General features: G+C 35.0%; 1 protein-coding gene across 1 annotated transcript; it reads right to left on the bottom strand.

The window, feature by feature from the left end:
- Nucleotides 1–483: 483 nt before the first annotated feature.
- On the bottom strand, nt 484–15,544 carry LOC127876055 (coiled-coil domain-containing protein 22 homolog). Its single transcript, XM_052420913.1, has 16 exons — nt 15,467–15,544; nt 13,378–13,549; nt 12,324–12,456; nt 11,727–11,857; nt 10,272–10,356; nt 9,526–9,695; nt 8,434–8,634; nt 7,795–7,854; nt 6,514–6,753; nt 5,849–5,965; nt 5,237–5,338; nt 4,184–4,291; nt 3,485–3,580; nt 2,685–2,744; nt 1,584–1,658; nt 484–967 (listed from the first exon to the last, which is right to left on the bottom strand). The coding sequence occupies exons 1-16, from the start codon at nt 15,514–15,516 to the stop codon at nt 851–853; spliced, it is 1,917 nt and encodes a 638-aa protein (XP_052276873.1). The 5' UTR covers nt 15,517–15,544; the 3' UTR covers nt 484–850.
- Between the last annotated feature and the right edge of the window lie 7,111 nt (nt 15,545–22,655).

Below are 22,655 nucleotides of genomic sequence, written 5' to 3'. Positions count from 1 at the left end.
ATGCACTGAAAGTTTGGTTGCAATCAACGTTAAATTGATGCAGCGAAATGTTGCTTTTCTGCCCATTTAAGCTTGACATGATGTTTTAAAAGGGAAGTATCATAAGAACTGTTAACAGAGATAAAACAATTATTCATAACCAATTAAACTTAACACAATTTACTAGTACATAGTACTATAGCACACTATTTGAAATGAGCCTTGCTTTGGGAAAGGGGGGCTTAATGCATTTGGGTAAAAACATCCATCTTAGATAAGCTTGTACATTTTTTGTTTTAACCCTTTGCATGCTGGGTAATTTGTCGTCTGCTAAAATGTTATCTGCTGAATTTCTAAAATTAGCATTTTCTTCGGTTTTTCCAAAGAATACTATCAGAATAGCAAACAGTTTGGATCCTGATGAGACGCCACGTTCTGTGGTGTCTCATCTGGATCCAAACTGTTTGCAAAGGCCTTTAAAATTCGGTTCCAGCGCTTAAAGGGTTAAAGGAAGTCTCTTCTAAACAAAAATCCAGTCTTGGTGGAAAGTGTTGTCCCTGATATGCCTGTGCGGACTGCGCAGGCTAATTATGACAACGCTTTACCCACATACATATAGCACCGTTTCCTAAAGTGTGGCTTAAATATTTGCAGTTGATACAATTATTGCTAGAAAACTGGCCTATTATTACCAGTTTTAAAGACATCGTAATACTTTTAGGGACCAATGCAGTTTCCACATGTCTAGTAATCAATTATTTTATACAAAGTTTAATACAGTAATAAACATTTCATCTTGATGAACTATTGCATACAACTAACACTGCACTAGCCCATATGTTTCTTAAACACTACAAAAATGATCACTGCATTATGATTTAGCTTTTCGTTTCTTCAGCAGTATTTCGTTTTCTCCCTTCATTTGCTGCAAGTCGGCCGTGATCTTGTCCAGATTTTCAAGAGTCTTCTTGCCATCTTCTGTCATTATCTGAAAGTGCAAAGACAAGAGATACATTTGTAACCAATTCAGGTCTGTAATTGCAAATACACTAAAACCCTCAAACTGGTATTATTTGAGCAAGTTGTTTGATAAAATATGTCAAATTATTTGATCAAGTTGTTTGATAAAATATGTCAAAAATAAAAGATATTAAATATTTTATTTATTTATTTTTTTTATTTTTTTTTTAAGTTGGAATATCAAATGACAATTGTTTGACTTAAACAATAAAGGAAAACATAGTGGTCTACCATCAGACTGACTGAATAACAAAAGCAAATCCAAATGTCCCACAATCTTGGATAGGGAGTGTTATTAAGTTGTGAAACATACATACAGAATGACAATAGAATCTTGTGTGTATGTTTAATGACTCCTCTTAGAAGTTAAATACACTCCCGACCCCCAATAACTTGGGTTTATCATAATTCTTCAAAATTCTTCAGCTTAAATATTAGTTGATCAATAAAGGCATTAAACAGAGGAAATCAGCTGAATGGAAGAAAAAATCAAAACCCTTTTAAATCTAACGAGGACAAGACAATTATGTAAATAAAACTGAATAGATATTGGATGAGCGCAAACAAGCGGACAGCTATGGTACCTGGTCCTCCAACTCCCTGATTTCCCGCATGATGCCCCCAGTCTCTTCAACAGTGCGTATCAGAAGCTCACAGTTCTGCAAAAGGACCAATGTCAAATACTGGGCTTAATGCATGTGAATCAGGGACGACACTTTCCGCTTTTATGATATTTTTTGTTTTGAGAAAATCTCTTCTTAGCAATACTCTAGTTTAGTCAGAATGTGTCGTCCCATATTAGCCTGTGCAAACTGCACAGGCTAATCTGGGATGACACTTTACACACATGCATTAAACCCCTTGCTCACAGGGCATGGCTCAATTATATTACTACCTAACTCATTATATAAATGTAGTATGCCATTTTTGCTATTTTATGGAAAAAGTTTAAAATTAACCGAGATTCAAAAATCAAGATGCTTTGCAAACTATTGACAGGTCAACTGGTGTCTGCCACGGAATCAGGTACATGTATTGCCGTAAAAAACGCTCAGCAGTATAAAGTATATTCCATTACAAATAACTATAGATGATCTGACTCAATGACAGATATATTAATGGTAGTATATACAGTAGATAGATAGATTGCATAGATTTTAGCTCTAAAGAAGTAGTTTCTCCTATTTGATTGCTTATAAAACCAGACTACAATTGACGTGCAATGTAGAAAATATAATTACCTAATGATGACATGTATATATTTGCATAAATCTACAGTACATTTATGTTACTTTTGTATTCTGGTGGGTGAATTGCAATAGTTTATTGTGTTAATTTCACTTGTCCTGCATGATCTTGAAATACAAAGTCACACAATCACACTATTGCATTAAATTTCACCAAAATACCACAGTAACGTAATACTCCCTACCTTTAATACAATTCATTAGGTTATATAACAGTTATATCAGGGGGAATTGTGGAACATTTAAAACTTCAAGACACCCCTTGGCCTATGGCCTCGGGTTATCAGTTCAAAAGTTTATCTCCTCCACATTGGTACAATAAATGAAATGTAACCATGTAATGTTTGACCGATTTGAAATTTAAAAAATAAGGTGAATTATGTTTACATGTAAAAAAACAGGCAAAGAATTCCTAATAACTCACGGATCCTTACTCACCTCATGTAATGCTGCCAAATATCTGTAGGCTTTCTTCACTGCTTCATCTTTTTTCGCATCCTAAACCATTTAAGACAAAAGCAAATTTATTGCAGTCCATAAGTATTAAGCTTCAACTTGCCCAGGGCCCATGGTTAGCAAAAAATCTGGCCTAATGGATATGGTCTTGTCTAGCAAGGCCATCTCGAGTTTGATCCTTAATTTCAAATATTAAAGAACACTTTGAAATTCTGTACTGATTCTAACCAAAGATTTGAAAATTGTTTAGTGACCGTAGAACTTTTAACAATTACACAATGTAGCTTTTGTAAGAAGGTTGTTACTGAGTCTTAATTAAAGACATTTAAATGTTTGCATTTATTTGTTAGTAGAAAGGTACTTTTTATATTTGCCCATAATTATACAAGATGGCCATGATGGCCCTAAAGCACTCATCTACATTCAAAGGTACACCGATGTAAAAGACTTGGTGAACTATGCAGAAAGTGTTTGTAAAATTATACTTAAGACCTAAACAGTGTTAACAAGGTTTTCTTAAGATTTGACCAAGTGATTGTGACCTAGTTTTTGGACACACATGACCCAAAATCCTATAAGATATTTTCAAGATAAACAGTCCGACCAAATTTAATCTAGATTGAGTCATAAATGTTGCTTCTAAAGTGGAAATACAGTTTCTATTATTATAAGATTTGACCAGGTGACCTGGTTTTTGAACCCTCATGACCTAGATTCCCACATGACCATTAGCAATTGGAAGCTGAAGGGAGCTAAAAATCAAGAAATACAAAATATAATACCCGGAATATTAGTTCATCGGTGACTGTAAATTGTCTGTCTAGCTTGCCTGAGAGTTGGTTGATCTCTTTCTGCACAGTCCTTGTGTCAATAAGCACCTGAACAAATATACAGGGTATATAAATAATAAAATCAGTGACATAACGCTCTGGTAAATGCTGGTTAATCAAGGGTTTAGAGGGTAAAACTTTCAATTCTAGATCTATAATTTCACTCTCAAAATGGACTTTTCAAACATCGATTTTCAGTTGTGAACTTTGCTCCCAAAACTTAAAAATACCATAATATACAGATACTAGGATACTTAATGACTTTATAACTGAGACGCTGATTAAACCAATCAATGTGAAGCTATATGCCATATGCAAGCGCACGACTCAACTGCTCCTAATCTTTCCGATAGGCCCTTATAAATACAAATTTAAAAATAACGGTATTCATAATGTACACAATCATTCCACGTTGAAAGGTTTGTAAAAGTATACATGTACTGTAAACAATTTATGTTTTTTATCTTTTTTTTTCGATATGAAACTTACAACGAAAATATGCATAAATAGCATATTTATTCTAACAAAGCAAAACGTAGGAATAATTGAAAGGAGAAAAAAGAAAACATTTTACGTAATCACTAATAATAACAGTCTATGATAACGAATTTTTATGATATAAGTAAGCTTACATCATTAAAATTAAAATACCTTGTCTATTTCCATTTTTTGTTTCTTAATATTGGCAACTATTTCCATAATGCGTTTTGTATATGCAGAGCGGTTGACTTCCTTGGTCATACGTTCAAACTCAGAACGCTGCAAATACAAGAAAAATACGGACTTTAAAGATCAAGTGGTTACTAAGTTTTTCTAACAATAAAGATTTGACCTATCTTCATCTTGTTTTGGATACACATGACCCACAATCAAACTCGGCTTAGGTATGGCCTTGATAAGAATTCTAAGTTTCACCAACAGTGAGTCATTAATTTTGCCTTTAAAGTGGTTACATTTTTTTCCCAAAACTTGACTTGGGCAACCAGTTTTTGAATGCATATGATCCAGATTCAAACTCAGCCAAGACATTGTAAAGATTAACATTCTAACCTAGTTTCATTAAGGTCGAGTCACAAAGGTGGCCTTTACAGTGATAATAAGTTGTTTCTAAGATTTGACCTGTTGACCTTGTTTTAGACCCACATGACCCAGATTTAATATCAGCCTAGATATTTTCCAGTTAAAGATTCTAACCTAGTTCCATCAAGATTGAGACTTAAATGTGGCTTCCAGAGCAGCAATATTGTTTTTATGAGATTAGTCCTGATGAACGAGTTTTTGAAAGCACATGAATCAGATTCAAACTACCCTTAGATATTATTAAGATAAACATTCTGACCAAGTCAAAACAATATTGAGTAAATGTGGCCACTACAGTGAAAACAAGATTTAAATCAAACATGAAATGGTGATCAAGTTTTCGGACACACCTGATCCAGATTCAAACAAGGCACGGATATTGTCAAGGAGAACATCATGGCACACTTTCATCAAAAATAAATCATGAATGTGGCCTCTAGGGTGATAGAAAGCTTTTTTCTGAGACTTGACCTTATCTTTTGGATGTACGTGGCACAAATTTGACTAAACAGGATATAGGTTGACAAAAATAAGAACTTTGTGCTCAGGTGAGCATAAAACAGGAATAGAAACATTAATGCGTTTAAAAAACTCTACTCTAGTAGAAGTAGCGATTCTCTATACCAGTTGTTTGCTGAGTTCTTCCTTCCCTCTTGCCTCATCTTGCACTTGTTTCAGTTTCTTACGGAACTCTTTGATTTCTTCCAACTTCCTCTGGGCTTCAGACTGAACAGTAACACAAAATGAAACATAAGAAATAAAACAAATGAAAAACATTGTTTATTATGTACATTTCACTCTTTTTTTTATTCAATTCAGGTAACTAAAAAATGAAGCAGGTTTTACTTTGCAACATCACAAAATCTACATGGACAGACCGATTAAATTACTATAAATTAACTGCGTATAAATAATTGAACTTGATATATTTTAATAAAACAAACATTTTCACATAAAAAACCCTGTTTGGATACGACAAGCAAATGGCTAAAGCACAAAATTAGTGTAGTAAATGGCAATTACTCCTCAATTCCTGTGGTGATTTGGTGATTATAGAACTTCCTAGATAAATCGTCCATACAATTTTGTCATCAATTTTGTATGTGGTCTACAAATGGATTAACCTGTCCACATATAAACTCGCTTACATTTGCTTAAAAATAATATCTTTAAAAAAAAAAAATTTTATTAGGAAGAAGTTATGGGGAAAAACAATAAACAAAAGTGATCAGATACCTCAGTTCTCGATGCTGTGTCCTTCAGGGATCGGTACTGGTCTATCAGCGGGGCGCGGTGTTTCTCCCACTGGCTGGCCAATGTGAGCAGCCGCTGGGCACTCGAATCCACCACCGCCTGGCAAGTGGTACATTATATCTAGTTTGAACTAACATTTTGAAGTAACATAAACATAGCCCAATAAATAGAGAATGTAATCTCCTTATAATTACTAAATTATATTTGCATCTTTTGAAGTAATGTGACATTGGTGCAATTAATTGTCTGAAAAAAAAACACACTGTTAGTACTGGTACTCTAAGAGATAAGTATTTTATTCCAGTGCATTTATAATATTCACATGATAGATCTACTGATTCTTTTTTTCTTTTTGTAAAATTATATACAGGGCTGGCTACAAATAACCTGATTCTATGTGACAATATCATATGAGTATCTGAATATTAGTATAACATTTTGTAATACACTTAGTGACAAGATATTGATTGAATATTTTTAAATGCATTACTAGTTGTTTTTTAACATTAAAATCAAGATTAGCATGAGACGAATAAAAATATAAATGACAAAATAGACTATTTCAATCTAACATAAACTTACCTTTTAAAGTAAAATAACCAGAATTAACTTACAGTAAGATAGTTTCTAACAAAACAGCCACATACCTGCAATTTGGCTATGTTATTCTCTGCATCAGGCAGCAAATCGAGTGTTCGCTTTTTCACTTTGTACCCCTCCTCCTTCTCCAAATTTGCTCGCGTCTGATTGGCAATCTCTTCCTCCATTTGCTGGGAACCAGCCGTGAACTTACGAACTTCAAGCTCGAGCTTTTCAAGGTTCGATGTCAGTGAGTTCAGTTCATCCTTGAGTTTGGTCAGTTCTTCCTCCCGTTCTTTTTGGATATCCTATCGATTCAGAGAAACAACGTGGAAGTCGATTTTAAAGAAAATCATTTTATTTTGCTATCCTATCAATTAAGAGAAACAATGTGGTAGTTGTGTTCAAAGAAAATCGGGCAAAAAGTTTAGCTTTAAAGAACAAGTTTCATAAAAGATAATTTTATTTAGTTTAATGATACAAATATTAAATTTTGAATACAAATTACTTTAAGAGTTATTGTTTAACTTTCAGAGTACATGTTTTATTTTGATTCAATTACATTAGAGCTTTATGGTACAGCTAACCCAATCTTAAAAAGGGACTGAACGATTTTTATAGGTGTTAAATTGTAATATATTGATAAAAATATGTTACAATAACATAAGAAAGTCAAGAAAAATTATACATTGAAGACGAATTTCATAAAATGCAGCAAAGACAAATTGGCGCCCCAAGCCGATTGTGATGAAGATATTTCGTACATATTTTCCTACAATAACCAAAGCATTTGTCTTTTTATTAGAATCGGAGTTAGTGTTCGTGTGTCGTAGTAATAGATATCGTTGCAGGAAATTAAAATGATCTGTAAAACTAAATTTATATTCACATCGTACATGCATGATATTCATGCTGGCGAATTCGCATGTACAGACATTTTCGATTTCAGAATTAAATATCTGGCTTATTTCGCATTTTTCGACATATGTTCTTCTTAACTTTTAATTTATATTGAAATACATGTATAATCAGGTTTTTTTACACATTTTATATAAATTTATAAATATCTGACAAAATTGTGCAGTCCCACTTTAAGTACAATCCACTTTCTTGTTGATGAAAATATCCTTGCATGAAATGAAAACTTTTGATGAAGATATGAGTTCACCACTTTTCACAAAATATAAGTATAGAATTTAAAAGTAAAACGTAAGCTTAAATATGTTTAAAATACATCCTTAATGTGGAGTAAAACCTGTATCAACTCAACCACAATATTTCCATCAGCCAATGTAGAATGTATTTCCGATACCAGTACTGCATTGATCCAACTATTTGCCCTCTCTTACCTCTTCTGTTTTTCCAACAGGTACCTGACTCTGTACCTCAGACAGAGCCTTCTCATCATCCTGAAAAGAAAACAGACATTTCAGATTTCTTTTTTTGTCTCAAATTGCAGATAATTACTAAAGAGAAACATACCAGAAACAGAGGTAAAACTTGATGACCAATTGATGAACACGAGTTTCGAATACAAACTTAACCAATGTATAGTAACACAAGTTCAGCCATAACAAGTTCAATGCCTACTCTGCTTTTATTCAAATCTGCCTTGGCTTCAAATGATCACATTTAGTTAAAATTTGATTTTGTTACATTCAACTATAAAGAAGCCATGGAAACTTTGAAAAAAACTGTGAACTTTTATTCATGTAATGTTCTATCTTACATATTGCATGATATATCTTTTTTTATTCTTTAAAAGCATTTAACTTAGATTGCTCTTTAAGAACATGTATATGATGTTCCCTACATTATGGGGTTCCCTACCTGCATAATGTTGACTTATTTTTTTAAGTTGAATGTTTTACATTAAATTAAATAAGGGTTTGAATAAGAATGACCGTAACATGCTGCTTATAACTTAGGGGGGGGGAGGGGGCGTCATAGCGAGGAGAATATTAATACGTTTAGGAGTTGTAACACACCTTGGCAAACAACAGTTTCTCAGTGTGCGTAAAACGCGACCCTTTAGTTTTTGCTGCTCCCACTCCACGTCCCCCGATGGTGGCAAGAAGCTGCTGCAGGTCGTTAGTTGTCTCTCCTGAAGCCTCACTACGTTGCCGATCTTGGCGTAGCTGGTCTGTAATACGCTTTCGTATTCTCTGCGCTTTCTTGGATCTGTAGTCCTGTAACATGAGACGTAAACATTCCAAGACAAGGATTACAACTTTTTGGAATATAAGAATCCAACTGAATCAAAACTTTTCTTTAATTCGTATTTTAATGTACACAATTAGTTCACATCCAGGTGAGTTTGAATTTCCTGCATTGATTGAGAGTACATTGTTAAGTGAAGTTTATTGTTTTCTATCAAAGTTAATTTTGGCACTGCGCACTCAGATGTTAATATTTTAACACCTACAGACAAATTTTGAAAATGAAAACAGTAATGTTTTATGTCTCCTTTATAAAGATATTAGTATGAATCTACAGACTACAAGCTCGAATATTCCATTATAAAGAGAAAGAAATGGTAATTGCAAAACATCGAATTTGCTGTGCCAATTTTTCCACAGAATTTTGTTTATATTTTACAGCATAAAACCTGCAATGCAAGCAGGACAACAACAAAGACAATCATGAAATCTGACCAGCTGTAATAGTGTAATTTTTTAATTTAAGTTAATATTCTTTGTAAATACATCTCCTGACACGCCATAATACTTCTATTATATTCTTTGTGAATAAAACCTCAGACCAGCAACTGTTACTTTAAATGTAACTGAGGAATCTTTGTGAATACAGCCTAAAGACCTGCTGTAATTTTCCCACGTGAAATCTTACTTTAGATTCTTTGTAAATACAGCTCATGTCTCTTGCAATTACACTGTTTTTTTTATATAAATAAAACCTGACAATTATTGCGAATTCATCCTTTGTCAAGCTGTAATACTGTAACTTTAAACTCTTCCTATAAATGTTCACTTTATGAATATTTGAAAAGTAGAGCCCCAAACATGATGTTAAACTATAACTTAAAATCAAACTTAAGATTATCATTGAATCCAGCCCCTTACCTGTTGAGAGAGTCTGGAGGCCAGGCCGGCGCTGTTCCACTCCGCCTCCCACTCTTGCTGCGCCGTCACATTGGCCATGTTGGCCTCCATCAGGGACGGCGCCGTGTCACCGTGGTGAAGGCACTGACCAGTAACGAACGGAAGACTGGACTGATGGTACACTTTGATTGCTGAAGTAGTTCAGGAAATCCATGAATCAATTATAGAACTTTTCAAAACATAAAACTGTTTTGTGTAATTACATGTGTGTGTTTTTGTGAGACCATTAATTTTACAGTCATACAAACAAACATAAAGATTCAAGAATTTTCGTTTTAACAAATGTAAGTGAAAGAAACATGATTTCAGAATATTATGTTCTGGAGAAAAGAGATAGGTTGTCTAGGTTTTGTTGAGTTTCTTAAAGGATTATGAGCAGTAACTGACTGAACTTGACAGAAAAGTTGGATGGTGTTGATTGTGTTTGTGTCCAGTAATGATTTCCTCTTTGCACCACATGTTATTTGTTAAGGTTTTTATACTTTATATTTGGGGAAAATATATAAAAGTGGAGCGAAAAACAACAATGTAAGACAAATAACTATTATCCCATGTCACACAAACAAATGGAGGCTGTTTGACAGTATTAATGTATGTCATCCATATGTAGCTAACTATGGGAAAAATATGTTGTTGTTAACATAAGATAAAACTATATTTATAATAAGGTAGAACAAACGTATACCATAGAATTTGTACATTTCTACCTTTTGGTGTTGGCTTAGTGAGGTCTGTAGATCCCTCGGGAACAATGACATGGGAGGCGTGGAAGTGATACATGCAACAGGTACCCTGTAATAACACTCGATCTTAATGCATAAACCCTAGAGATAAGGTCACATTTTCATGCAATTATCCACATCTGGATGGGTTTAAGCCAGTTTACAAGGTTCTATGTCTAAAAAGTGTTCCCATTGGCTTTGAGAGAAAGTATTTACTGGTTAAGGACCAAAACATTTAACATGTAAAAAAATTACAATCATACAATGTTAATATAATCACAGTATATGTGGTATATGTGTATATGCTTAGAAATATATACACACTGGGCGCAGATAAATAATTGCATTTAACCCTTACAGTGCGGGAACCGAATTGTGAAGGCCTTTGCAAACAATTTGGATCCAGATGAGACGCCACAGAACGTGGCGTCTCATCAGGATCCAAACTGTTTGCTATTCTGATAGTATTCTTTGAAAAAAAATCGAAGAAAATGCTAATTTTAGAAATTCAGCAGACGACATTTTAGCAGACGACAAATTTACCAGCATGCAAAGGGTTAAAATAAGCTTAGGATTCATAAAAAGAGCTGTCCCAAGAAAGTGCTATTCTTCCGCTTTGATAGTGCACAGTTTGTGGGATTCACCTCATATAATGACTGTGAGTACATGTTTTTTAATTCAGCACAATATCTCAAAGCAAAGACAACTAGATCTATTTAGAGAAAACATTTCTTCTTTTTTTAGCTTCAATGACCTTGACCCAACTGGCCCCTGATGCAATCCCAGTCTAGGTTTTTATGTACGCTAACTTAATACAAAATTACAGTGGAATTTCAAACTAAAGTCATTTAAAGGAATCTGTTTTATTATTTTTAGAGACAGTGACCTTGGCCCAAATAGAACCAAATGCCATCCAACAGTACATAAGTATGTAATCTACCAACACACACAAAAAAGATTTTTTCCATCTCAACAGTTGTTAGAAGGAAACTCTTTAGCAACCTTGACCTCACAAGCCCACATACAGGGTCTCTGTGAAGTCTTGCTTTGTCAAAGGTTTCATCATTTTTCAGGCCCCCAGCTATTTTTTAATTCAGGCAATATCCTAGATTCAAAGATATTGAGTATTTGCATGCAAATGTGAATCTGAATTTTTTAATACAAAAGTTGAAATTACTGTAAGTTGTCACGTATAGCGAGCACGTATTCTGCTAAAATTAAAGCAATATTGATATGGAGCTGTTGCACATTTACTTTTTCTTGAGTATTTAGTGCGTGCTGCTGCTGCCATAATTTTGGCACTACTCTGAAATGAAATACTCAAGCTCAAAACTGGTGAAAAACTGAATTTTTTGTTCAACTTTGAGGGTTTAGTGTAAAACTATTGCATCATAATTTCTACATGAAAAAGAGTAGTTTCTAACTCAACTCTGTTCATACCTCTCTCTGCCAGGTTTGAGGTTGCCCTCTCATAGTGATGCCTCGGTTCTTGATGTATGGAGACACCCACAGTGATGCTAGCTGCCTTGAGAGAACACTCGCTATATTCCTCTGCAGCAAAACACTGGATCCTACCAGCGCAAATAAAGAATAGAGTTGAACGCACTGTTCAATCTTTCGTGAACACTTATACCGGTATATATTATTTAAATGCGCACCTGTTATTCTGAAATAAAGGCAAATTCTCTTACTTAATAATTTATCAGAATTTAAGGCAAAATAAACAAGAGATGTGTTTGTCAGAAACACAATGACCCCTATTGCGCCGCTTTGAAGCCATATATTTGACCTTTGACCTTGAAGGATGACCTTGACCTTTCACCACTAAAAATGTGGAGCTTCCTGAGATACACATGCATGCCAAATATCAAGTTGCTATCTTCAATATTGCAAAAGTTATGACCAAGGTTAAAGTTTTTGGACACACATAATGAATGACTGACTGAAGACACAGTGACAGACAGACATGCCAAAAACAATATACCCCCGAATATCCGATCCGGGGGCATAACAAGTTTAAAATGCAGACTCCCATACCTAGTACTTCTTCGGTTGTTTCTACAGTTTCTTTTGGAAGCTTGTCCACAAGGAACATGAATATCTTACGAATGTCCACCTCACTAGAGTACAGAAAGGTCTGGTACCCAATGTCTCCTCTGTATCCGAGAGCCTGCAAATAAGAGCATGACAAAAAGAAACTGTCAACCCATTACTGCTTAGAAATGCAATTAGACGCATTTGTAGAACCTTAGAAAATCAAATTTAATAAGAGGCCTTCCTTATTAGATTCAAGTTTTAAAGGCTTCATTTCAAACACTAAGATACTGATGAGATGAGAAGCAAACAGCAGAAATCGTGAACAGTCTGTGAGTTACTCGCAGGCTGTTCTGGTTTATGTTGGTTGCAAAAGCAATTTTCACTTTGTTTCTGATCAGGCAAGGGTTAAATAATGTATGCATGTGGTTAAGCTAATCATAAAAGGAAGAAAATACACTTCCCCTTTTTTGCTGAGTTGCTTTTAAAACCTTTCACTTTTCAATAGAATCAGCTTAGTCAAGCATTTTTAGAACAGCAATCTTGGCAATCTTTAACCAAGAAAAAAGCTAAAGGAGATATCACACCCTGTCGACAGTAAAAAATTAGCTAAGTAAAATGTTTTCATGAAAACAAGTTGTCTTATGTGAATAAATAGATGCAATCCTGCTTTAGGTCCTATCTGCATATATTCAATCATTCAACATTTTTGCCTGTCAGGGTGTATTTCATTTTGTTATGTATAATGTAATGTTTATCAGAAAATGCATGGATTGGATTTTTAAGAAGAAGCATGCTAAAAACAATCAATTTAATATGAAAACAAAACTAAGATTGAATATCCGATCATACAATTTCTATGCACACTGGAAAGTGGCAATCATTAACCTACGTACATACGCACGTGTAATGGTATGAATTTTTAATAACTTACATGTATTCTAATTCATTAATTTTACATTCTACATTTCACACTGAACAAAGAATATAAATCAGTGTAAATTGACTTAAATTTAAGTATAAATAAGAGCAACAAGTAAAAACCAAAATTTCACACCTGTAGATTTGAAGCAAGTGCTGTACCAACTCTGAACTTGGCGGCGGTGCCCTGTGGAAGACTGGATGGAAGGTCGACATCTTTCACTATGGTCCGTAGGCACTTTACTGTGCAGGCAACAATCACTTCAGTGGAAAACTGTTTAAGACTTTGAACTTCCTCATCAATATCACTGTTAAATAGAATGTTAAATATAATATTAAATAATTCATTGGCAGAAAATACTTTTGGAAAACAAGAAATTGTGTGAATAAAAAATAATAATTTCTTTACCCCTAGTTGGAAATCCACAGTTAGTAATACCACTGCTCTTATAAAAGTTCAATTACCTTTGTGTAAACATTAATTCATTATTCTACCAATGCAAATAATTGAAGTTATTTCTAATGCTTTACATACATTTTAAACAACCTTTTTTTCCAAAGCTATATAAGCCTTTGGACATTTCCATACACTGTCAGGACACCCAGCTTTTCTGAACTATAGTAACTGATTTCTAAGAACCCTTAGAACAATTTTACTGATGCAGGGCCCTTCACGTCATTTTAACAGATTAAATTTAAATTTATAAGACTACTTTCAATTAAGGTTTAAAAATCGTTTACGAAAATCAACATATATAACTATTTAAATTGCCAATTTTAGGCTTCAATAAAATTGACACTCCTATGAACAAGAGCTGTTCCAAAAACATTGTGCTTTGATAGTGTTATGTACATTTTCAGTCAGTGACCTGATACAACTATCAAGATTTTGTTTATGGTGAATATCTGTTATAGTTACATAGCTAGATATTAAATCTGAACATTTATATTACAACAAGAGCATGCCCAAGCAAATAAAACTATATTTTAATTTAGATAACTATAAAATCCCAACAAAGCTCTGCATATCAGCTACACACACAAATTTCAATGCAAACCCTCTATTAAAAACTCATGTCTATAGAAGAAAACTATTTTCTTATTGCTAAAGTGCTGGTGGAATTTGGCAAGTAACATGGCACTATGATCCCGAAGTCATGTGTAAAGCTTAAATTGAATATCTTTACAAGTTACAGACATGTACTTGTTGCACTCAAACCTAATCCTGAAGTTTATCTTTCAACCCAACCTTGACAAGAATATCATTACACAAAAGAAGGCATACTCCTACTGAAAAGATACCGGTAGTCACAGTTCAAGGTCCTGGTCAGTGAATGTTCACGAAGACCCTGAACACATTTGTGAAGCTTCATTTCAATATCTGTAGTAGATATACAAATGTAAAAATATCAAGGAGTCAAATGCAAAGGTAAAATCGAATTTTCTACGCATGAAAAGGAGAATAATTCTGTCAAAACCTTCTGTACCAAGTTATGGAGCTTGGTCAGTGGCAACAACCCAAAACACTTGTATGAAGTTTCAATAGAATACCTCAACTAGAAACAGTGATGTCGAGAAGTTGCATGTATACCTTAACCAGAATATTTTGCAGACAAATGGGTGAGTGGCGGGAAATATAATATTCTGATGAACAGAAAGGCTAAAAGCATAGTGTTTTATGGAGAGCAAATCAGTACTGAGCAACACCTGTTTTTGTTACGCCCCCATGCCCTTTACAAGACCAATTTAGCCTTGTGTTCTTTTATCAATCGCTAATATTTTCATTGTATTGAAACATGAAAATAGATGTCTTTAATTGGATCCAAATATTGTCACTCAAACAAAGCTGTTTGAGGTGCAACAATCTTGTAGGCACCTAGTCCCAGGGACTCTACCAAGCCGGTTAAAACAACATATTTTAATGAAAAGAGGTGCCAGAAAGACTAATATGGTTGATATTTGTGACAAAAACGGAAAACTGCACTTAATTGGTGTATTTATTGATGCAAATATTAAAAAAGTAGTATAAAACTAGTTGCGAAATCATAGTAGTTTATAACCTAGCCCTAGGCTTATTTTATTCAACTTTAAGTGATACACCCACTGTCAAAAATACGTTTTTTGCGATGACTACGAGTTGATTTAAACAACGCATTAAAGTCATAATTTGAAAAAGTTGTAAAAACCATGTTCAGAGTACTTTTTACATTAAAACTATAACGCACCATCCAATTGACCGCAATGAATGCAGAATAATGTTGTCAACCTCCTCCATTTCGGTATCATGTGACTATTAGTGATATTGCACCCTATCATAATGGCCACAGTGTATAACGGGCCGTGCTACGAAACGGGACATTTTTTGTTTAATTTGCAATTACTAGGGTTACAGGCTTAATGTACAACAAGCCATTGATAAGAACATTTCCCGTTTGGCTTCGTGGTATTGTATAGCGTAAAAACATGAACATGTTTGTTGGTTGCTTTGAATATAGCATTTTCTGGGCTTAATGTAAGTTTTGACACAATTTGCAATTACTAGGGTGACAGGCCTAATGTACAAAAAGCCATTGATAAGAAAACTTTCCATTTGTTTTTTTGTTGTTGCTTTGAATATAGCATTTTCTGGGCTAAATTGGTTTAAATACCTATATTTTAATGAAATACTGTCATCGCAGTCGGAGGGACCAATTATTCAAAGTTTTAATTAGGTGTTTAAGAAAACAATTAATATGTTTTGCTTTGACTATTCCAATGTATGCTTGTACATACCGACCTACGGACGGTACAACACAAGCACGCATGAACGGACGCGCGCACGGACGCTAATATTCTTGTTAAGACTATGACATTGTCCAGTATTTAAAAAAAGCTCTTTAAAATAGCAAAAAACGATTGTCCATAAACTCTTTGTATAATAAACTACCTTCACAACGGAACAACGAAAATACAAACCTTCACGGATCAAAAGTGAGAGCATCGCTTTGGAACGGCCGATGCAAAGTATTACGGTTTAAATCCTTGAGGGCTAGCCGAAACTCACACTTAGAGCAGAATTTGCACAAGAAATATTTACTTTATTATTTACTTTGAGTCCAACCATGACACATGACACATAAAAACACGTTGCTACATAACATACATTAGTGTAGGGCTTGGAGCGTCCGTGCACTTTAAACACATCTATTGTTCGTGATTTATAGTGTGCTTTTATAGTCTACAAAAAAAAAAACATTTATTTTTGCATTCACAGATACAGAAGTCGAAATGGAACGTGAACGAAAATATTGGGACGCTTAATTGTAAAATAAAATAAATTATTTAAGAGCTGGTCAGGTACTTCCTACCGGGGACGATGTTTAATCGGGAGACATATCTGCTTCAAAGATCCGACTGCCGGTACTGGTGCAGTGATTTCAACACAACAGGGTACCATATGTGTACGCACATTAGGTCAATACTAAATTCTTCAACATCTTGTAATAAATTAGGAGTTGATTTCTATAAGTAACAACATTTTCTAAATACCCATAATCTTCCACCCGGTTGTTTAAATTTTAATCAACGTGTATGTTAAACTGATTTTTTGCCAAGTAGTGAAAATACGAGTACATGGGTATTGATTTCAAATTAAATCGACCTGTAAACGGTGTTGTGTGCTGCCAAGAATGATGTAATAGTATTAATAGTATTATAATAAAATTTAGGCCGTATTTCATTACAATACTAAATATTGCATCATTCTAGTCTGGATACGGAGGGACATACTTGCTGGAATTGTGTACCACTTATACTAATCATAATGAACAAATAATAAAGGTAAATGAATTAAAAGTAGTATATGATGTTTACGCTAGCGCATGTGTTTTGATAATATGTTTATTTCTTTTCTTATATTACTTGCACATATAAAACAACGGTAATGGAAATGAATTGCATGTATCATCGTTAAGTTTACTGCAAAAATACGTTGTTTACACACAAAATTGTGTAAAATATACGATACATAAACTTTATTGTCTGCCTTATAATGGCAGGTAAATCTTCAATTCAGCCTTCTTTACTAGACTCCAACCTAATACTCTGTATTACTGCTATCCCATGGGTGACAGTGAAGCGACGGTAACGCCCGGGGAATATTGTAGTTTACTTAAACCCACCCGGCGTACCTCAGCCGACAACGACCAACTGAAACATAGTAAACATAAGGGTTCATTGTGTCACACCGGTATTTACTGACAATAACGTAGTGACGTCACCATCTATGTATAGAATGCATAAGGATTAGCATCATGCAGACTTGTAACGAATGTACTTCCTTACGTAGTTACATTTCAATATATTTATAGTTTGCTGCCATCGTATTGAATGCAGAATGATAGGGTCAAATTGTGTATTACGTCATGAACATTGCTATGTGCTTACTTTGCGGCTCAATTTCGATTGAGTTGTGGATGTTATGAAGCCCTATTAGTCTATGTTAAGATTTTTTCCATAAGTTTTTTTGTTGCTGCTGTTGTATTACAAAAGTAATCAACACTTTTTATTCTTCATAGTGACTTAAACGTTAATATTTTCAGTGTATATGTAATTGATCTATACTCATCTGAGTACCGAAAATCTCTACATTGGTGTAAGTGAACTTATGGAAACCTATCAATCTGCGCCGAGTCAACACATTGATGTTATTTATGCTCTCTTGTTGCATCAAATAACAAGTAAACCTCGCTTCATATGCGTTCAGACAACGTCAGCATCTTTCTTACCGGTATACGGTTAGATTTGGTTTTTATAAATGATGTACTTCTATTTATCTTATACTGTCTTAATTTATTTGCAGAATAAAATGATATTTGCCTGTGTCCGCACAATCTCCTCGGATTCTTATACGGGTTTAAAAAACGTTGAAGAGTTATGGGGCCCATACACATTTATGTCCGGAAATAGGTCACATATCGCACATTCGGATAAATTCGAAATTTTTTAGTAATGGACATGTATTTATCTGCGCCTAATTAACAGTCTTATGTGCTTGTTCGATCTTAATTGCATTCTATACGTAAATGAACCTTTTCACTCTGCGTCCAGTCAACACATAGAAGGTGCTTACATGGTCTATATTGACTTATTCGTAAGCGTGCGTACACTTTTCGAAGGTTCTTATACTGCTTTAATTGCGAAGGAGAACTAATGAATATTAATTACCTATTAATATGTGTCAAAACAACCATCGAATGTAGCTTTATGGTTAGATTGAGGTCTTATAGGTTCAGCTTTTTACATTGATTTCGTCGTATATGTTCTTGTCATTAACCATAGAGACCAAGCAACCAGGAGCCAATCCTATCAAAGTGTGGGTGTCAAAAGAATTGGCTTATAACAAGCAACATCACCAGACCCCGTAGAAAGTAAGGTGGCGATGGCATTTTGTTTTTAATTGAAACATGGATATCGAATTGCGTGGATTTATGAGCTATGGTTTTCTTATAAAACTTCTCTTAGAGAACGGATTACTTTTGTTCTTGAGCATATAAAATGAATATACGTTTTCTGACGATAACGATGTTTATATATTTCATGCCTATAAGCCACCGAAAGCGAGAAAGTCTTTTAAACCCGAGTCTGATGATTTTATTTTTTAAACGTCTACAATCAAAGATTATACAATTTTATAATTTAGCCTACGAATTCATTACAAGTGACATAAACAGTCATTCTTACAATGAATACGATCTTGTTTTGTATGTTATTTACCTTTATGAACACCAGCCACATGTATATACTATTTAAAAGAGATCACGTTGCATAAGTAAGGATCAAGGATTATTGTAGTAAATATCTACTACAAATTTGTCAGGTAACACATCTTTATGAAAAGGGAGATTAGGAAATGATAAATTGTGAGAATGTAATTTGTGTAGAAATATAGATTAAGCTTTATATCCAGGCATCAATTATTAAACTGTTATATAAATAAAAATGTTTATATTTTTGCTTGTTAAAAATAATCGTGTATCTACAATTGTTTAAGCAAATAATTCTGGGCCAAGTGTGATGCATTGAACTCCTAAAAACCGGTTTACTTCCCCATACTTTGCATTGACCATTCATATATGCGGTGATCCCATTATCCCATTCCATTCATTATTTATTAGTGTCTCGTCTGGAACATTTTTTAGTCTCACTGTTTGGTAATGTTGTTCTCTGCCGCGTGATGTAATGACGCTTATTTCCTGCTGGTACCGCTGAAGTTAAACTGTGTCCTTATTTGAAATACGCTTAATATGTTTCAGCTGTATATAGTAATTTAGTATTTACGAGAAATACAACACGCACAAGAAAATAATCGACGCAATCAATTTTATCAACACATAATTTATAACTTAAATCGTTCAAAGGGTTCATATGAATACTGTAATGGAGCAGATTAATAGGTTAGCATTACTTCGCTACAAAATACAACTCTATCCTCACTCAGTACGGTTGAATGTTGGAAGGTATATATGGACTAACTGCTGCCATTACAAACTAAAAGGACCAAATGTAATTGTCTGGGCACAGACTGGTAGGGGTACATTAGATCTTCATCGCAAGTACCTTATTTCACGTTCACTTGACGCAAACAGATAGCGATCAATTATTTCTTATTTTCTTAAATGCAGTGAAGACCAGATAAGCAGATGTTTATGTTAACCGAGCGCGATGGGAAGATTGTCGGGACATACTAGTACATCTGCTAGTATGCAGACGAATAATTCTTCATTAGTTTTCTGTCGCAATTTAACCCAAAAGAACATTAGAAATGCTCTATCAGAGACGTAGATAACATGTTAACATCTCGGATAGCTGCCCATAAACCATCCTCGAAATCAACGACGAATTAAGTCATCAACAACTACTTCACCGCCAACCATACGACCGACAGCCTGAATGACACGGACGTAATCCTGCGGACATGCAGACAAACGCCAGGAGTAGCTGCTTTGCATGGTCAGCACGTCGTACAATCGCATGGATGGATAGAAGACTTGTGAAGGGCGCTTTCACAACCTGTAAACAAATACATGGATAAATACTACGATCAGAAGTGTTAAAGATGTGTTGCTTATAATTTCGAAATTATCAATCAACAACCAGTTTTAATGTGGTAAACTAATGTTGTATTTAGCAAATTACCACATCACGCTCTTTTGGTTGACTATACAGGTTGTGTATTCCTTTATCTGCCGATACCGGTATTTAATATTGTTTAATATTTAATATTATATTATATTACAGTTTACATGTTGTACCTTTAAAGTACTGTATAAATACCATCGTCTCGACCTCTTCAGGAAATTTATTTGCTCGTCAGTGGCGAAGATGAGATGGCGCCTACCACCGACCTTGACTTCTTTTCGGTACAACCCCTCGGGTAGATTGTCTGTCTTCAGCCCAAACTCCATGTCCGCAGATCTTTTGGCATAGTCTTCTCCCGGTTCCGGTTGACGACACGGGCCATGTAGTCTGGTCATATATACCCACTGTTCTTAATATCGTTATATCGCGATGTATAAATTAGTGACACAATTTAACTATTGGCTATCTTGCTTGATGCTCGGCACAAAGTGATGGCCTCGAGGTGGTAGGATAATAAAGATAAATTAGCAGGGTACGTTTGTTGCATAACAGGTGTAGTTATAATGTTATTTTTTTATTACAATGTGACCTTAAATGAGGCTGTTTTCATACACTGAATGGTTGAAATTATTTCAATTTGCCAAAAGACTTACTGTTCAAGATCGTCTTTTGGCTCCTCGAACTGAGCTTCTGCACGGAAATAGGGCACCTCGGTCACGTGCACAGAAGTGTTCATAGGAACAGCGGACACAGGCACCTCGGTCACGAGCACATACGTGTCGCTCATTAGGGTCATTGCCGACCTGAAATGGATTCAAGTCACCTGGGGATGACTAGAAGCCGATTCTTGTCACTCTAGGGTGACTTCAAACCGATTCATGTCACCCTGGGGTGACTTCAAGCCGACCGGGTGACTAGAATCGGCTTGAAGTCACCCCAGGGTGAAATGAATCGGCTTCTAGTCACCCCATTGTGACTTCAAGCCATTTCAGGTCGACAATGACCCAATTAGCATAAGTGTCCATATCAGACTCGGGCTCGGACTCTTGACCACATTTGGGCTCGGACTCTTGGCCAGACTCGGGCTCGGACTCTTGGTCGGACTCGGGCTTGGACTCTTGGTAGGACTCAGACTCGGTCTCTTGGCCAGGCTCGGGCTTGGACTCATGATCGGACTCGGGCACGGACTCATTATCGGACTCGGGATCCGTGATACTGTCGTCAGGGAAAGACACTTCCATGACCTCAATCGGTGGCCGTTCTCGACATGGCACACAAACAAACGGGAGTTCGATTACGCCGTTCACCATTCTGTTGTACTGAGCAAGTGTTACAGCTAAAAAGTAAACAAATAGTCTTTGATTTTTTTTTAAAGATTCAAACGTGTCTTTTTTTATATTTTATGCATGTCTTTAATGCGCCTTATTTATATAAGACTACATGCTATACTGCCAGTATGATGCGAAAATGGATCTTGTTTTATTTATATCCACCTTCACTCTGTATTACCACCGTCTTTAATTAGGCTATCTCTATTTAAAGAACAGATAACTGTAAACTTAATAAAAATGTGCAACGGTTATGTTGATCCATTCTCGTTGTCTATTATAAATGTAAACAACAATTAAGCAATAATCAGTTATTTTGGCAGTAAATCCATTTTTTTCAGTACAGTAGCCAGTTGCCTGTGTATTGAACTGATAAGATAGGGATCACCACAGCAGGTTGCTGATACACAGTGTAGACTTCCCCTGTTTTATTATTAGATGGGCGCTTTAGCGCCCGTCTAAAGTGCTTAGTGTGAAATTCAGATCGATACGGCCTAGGTATGATTAACCCAATACCAACTTGCGTATCCGCGCAAGAAAGAGTTGTATAATTTATGCAAGAGGTTTGAGTTCTCCAATTATGTGTATTCACAAATGGAAACATTATATTAATATTGTGTTACATTCAATATTTTCGAACGGTGTTTTATAGAAAAGAATCAATAAACAATGATCGTATTGTACGTGTCGCGGAGGAGATTGTTTATGAATGATTAAAATAGTTCACTGTCTGCTGCGTGTGCGTGACGTAGTATTTTCGCTCAGCTCATTCATAAATCTGAGGCTGGCGATAAACAAAGGGGAGTCCGTGTGAGAATAACGCAGTAGTATAAGGTTACGCTTGATTATATTCACAGGTCTCAATTAATAATACGATGACCACGAGTTCAACAATTATTACAGGGATACGATAGACAACATACAAAAATGTTTCATTATCGATGAAACTGTTAAAAAACATTTAAAT

Source organism: Dreissena polymorpha, chromosome 4, assembly GCF_020536995.1.
Source record: "Dreissena polymorpha isolate Duluth1 chromosome 4, UMN_Dpol_1.0, whole genome shotgun sequence".
NCBI classification, from domain to species: Eukaryota; Metazoa; Mollusca; class Bivalvia; order Myida; family Dreissenidae; genus Dreissena; species Dreissena polymorpha.
Note: the sequence above shows the minus strand (reverse complement) of the source record. Positions and strands in the feature narration are given on the sequence as shown.

What these genes read in the sequence shown, in the direction of transcription:
- LOC127876055 (XM_052420913.1), bottom strand. Translation starts at nt 15,516, where the DNA reads ATGGAGGAGGTTGACAACATTATTCTGCATTCATTGCGGTCAATTGGA. An exon ending in CACTTGCTTCAAATCTACAG is followed by an intron (nt 12,457 to 13,377) that starts GTGTGAAATTTT and finishes TCTTATTTGCAG; the next exon opens with GCTCTCGGATACAGAGGAGA. An exon ending in CCTCCAGACTCTCTCAACAG is followed by an intron (nt 8,635 to 9,525) that starts GTAAGGGGCTGG and finishes CTCATGTTACAG; the next exon opens with GACTACAGATCCAAGAAAGC.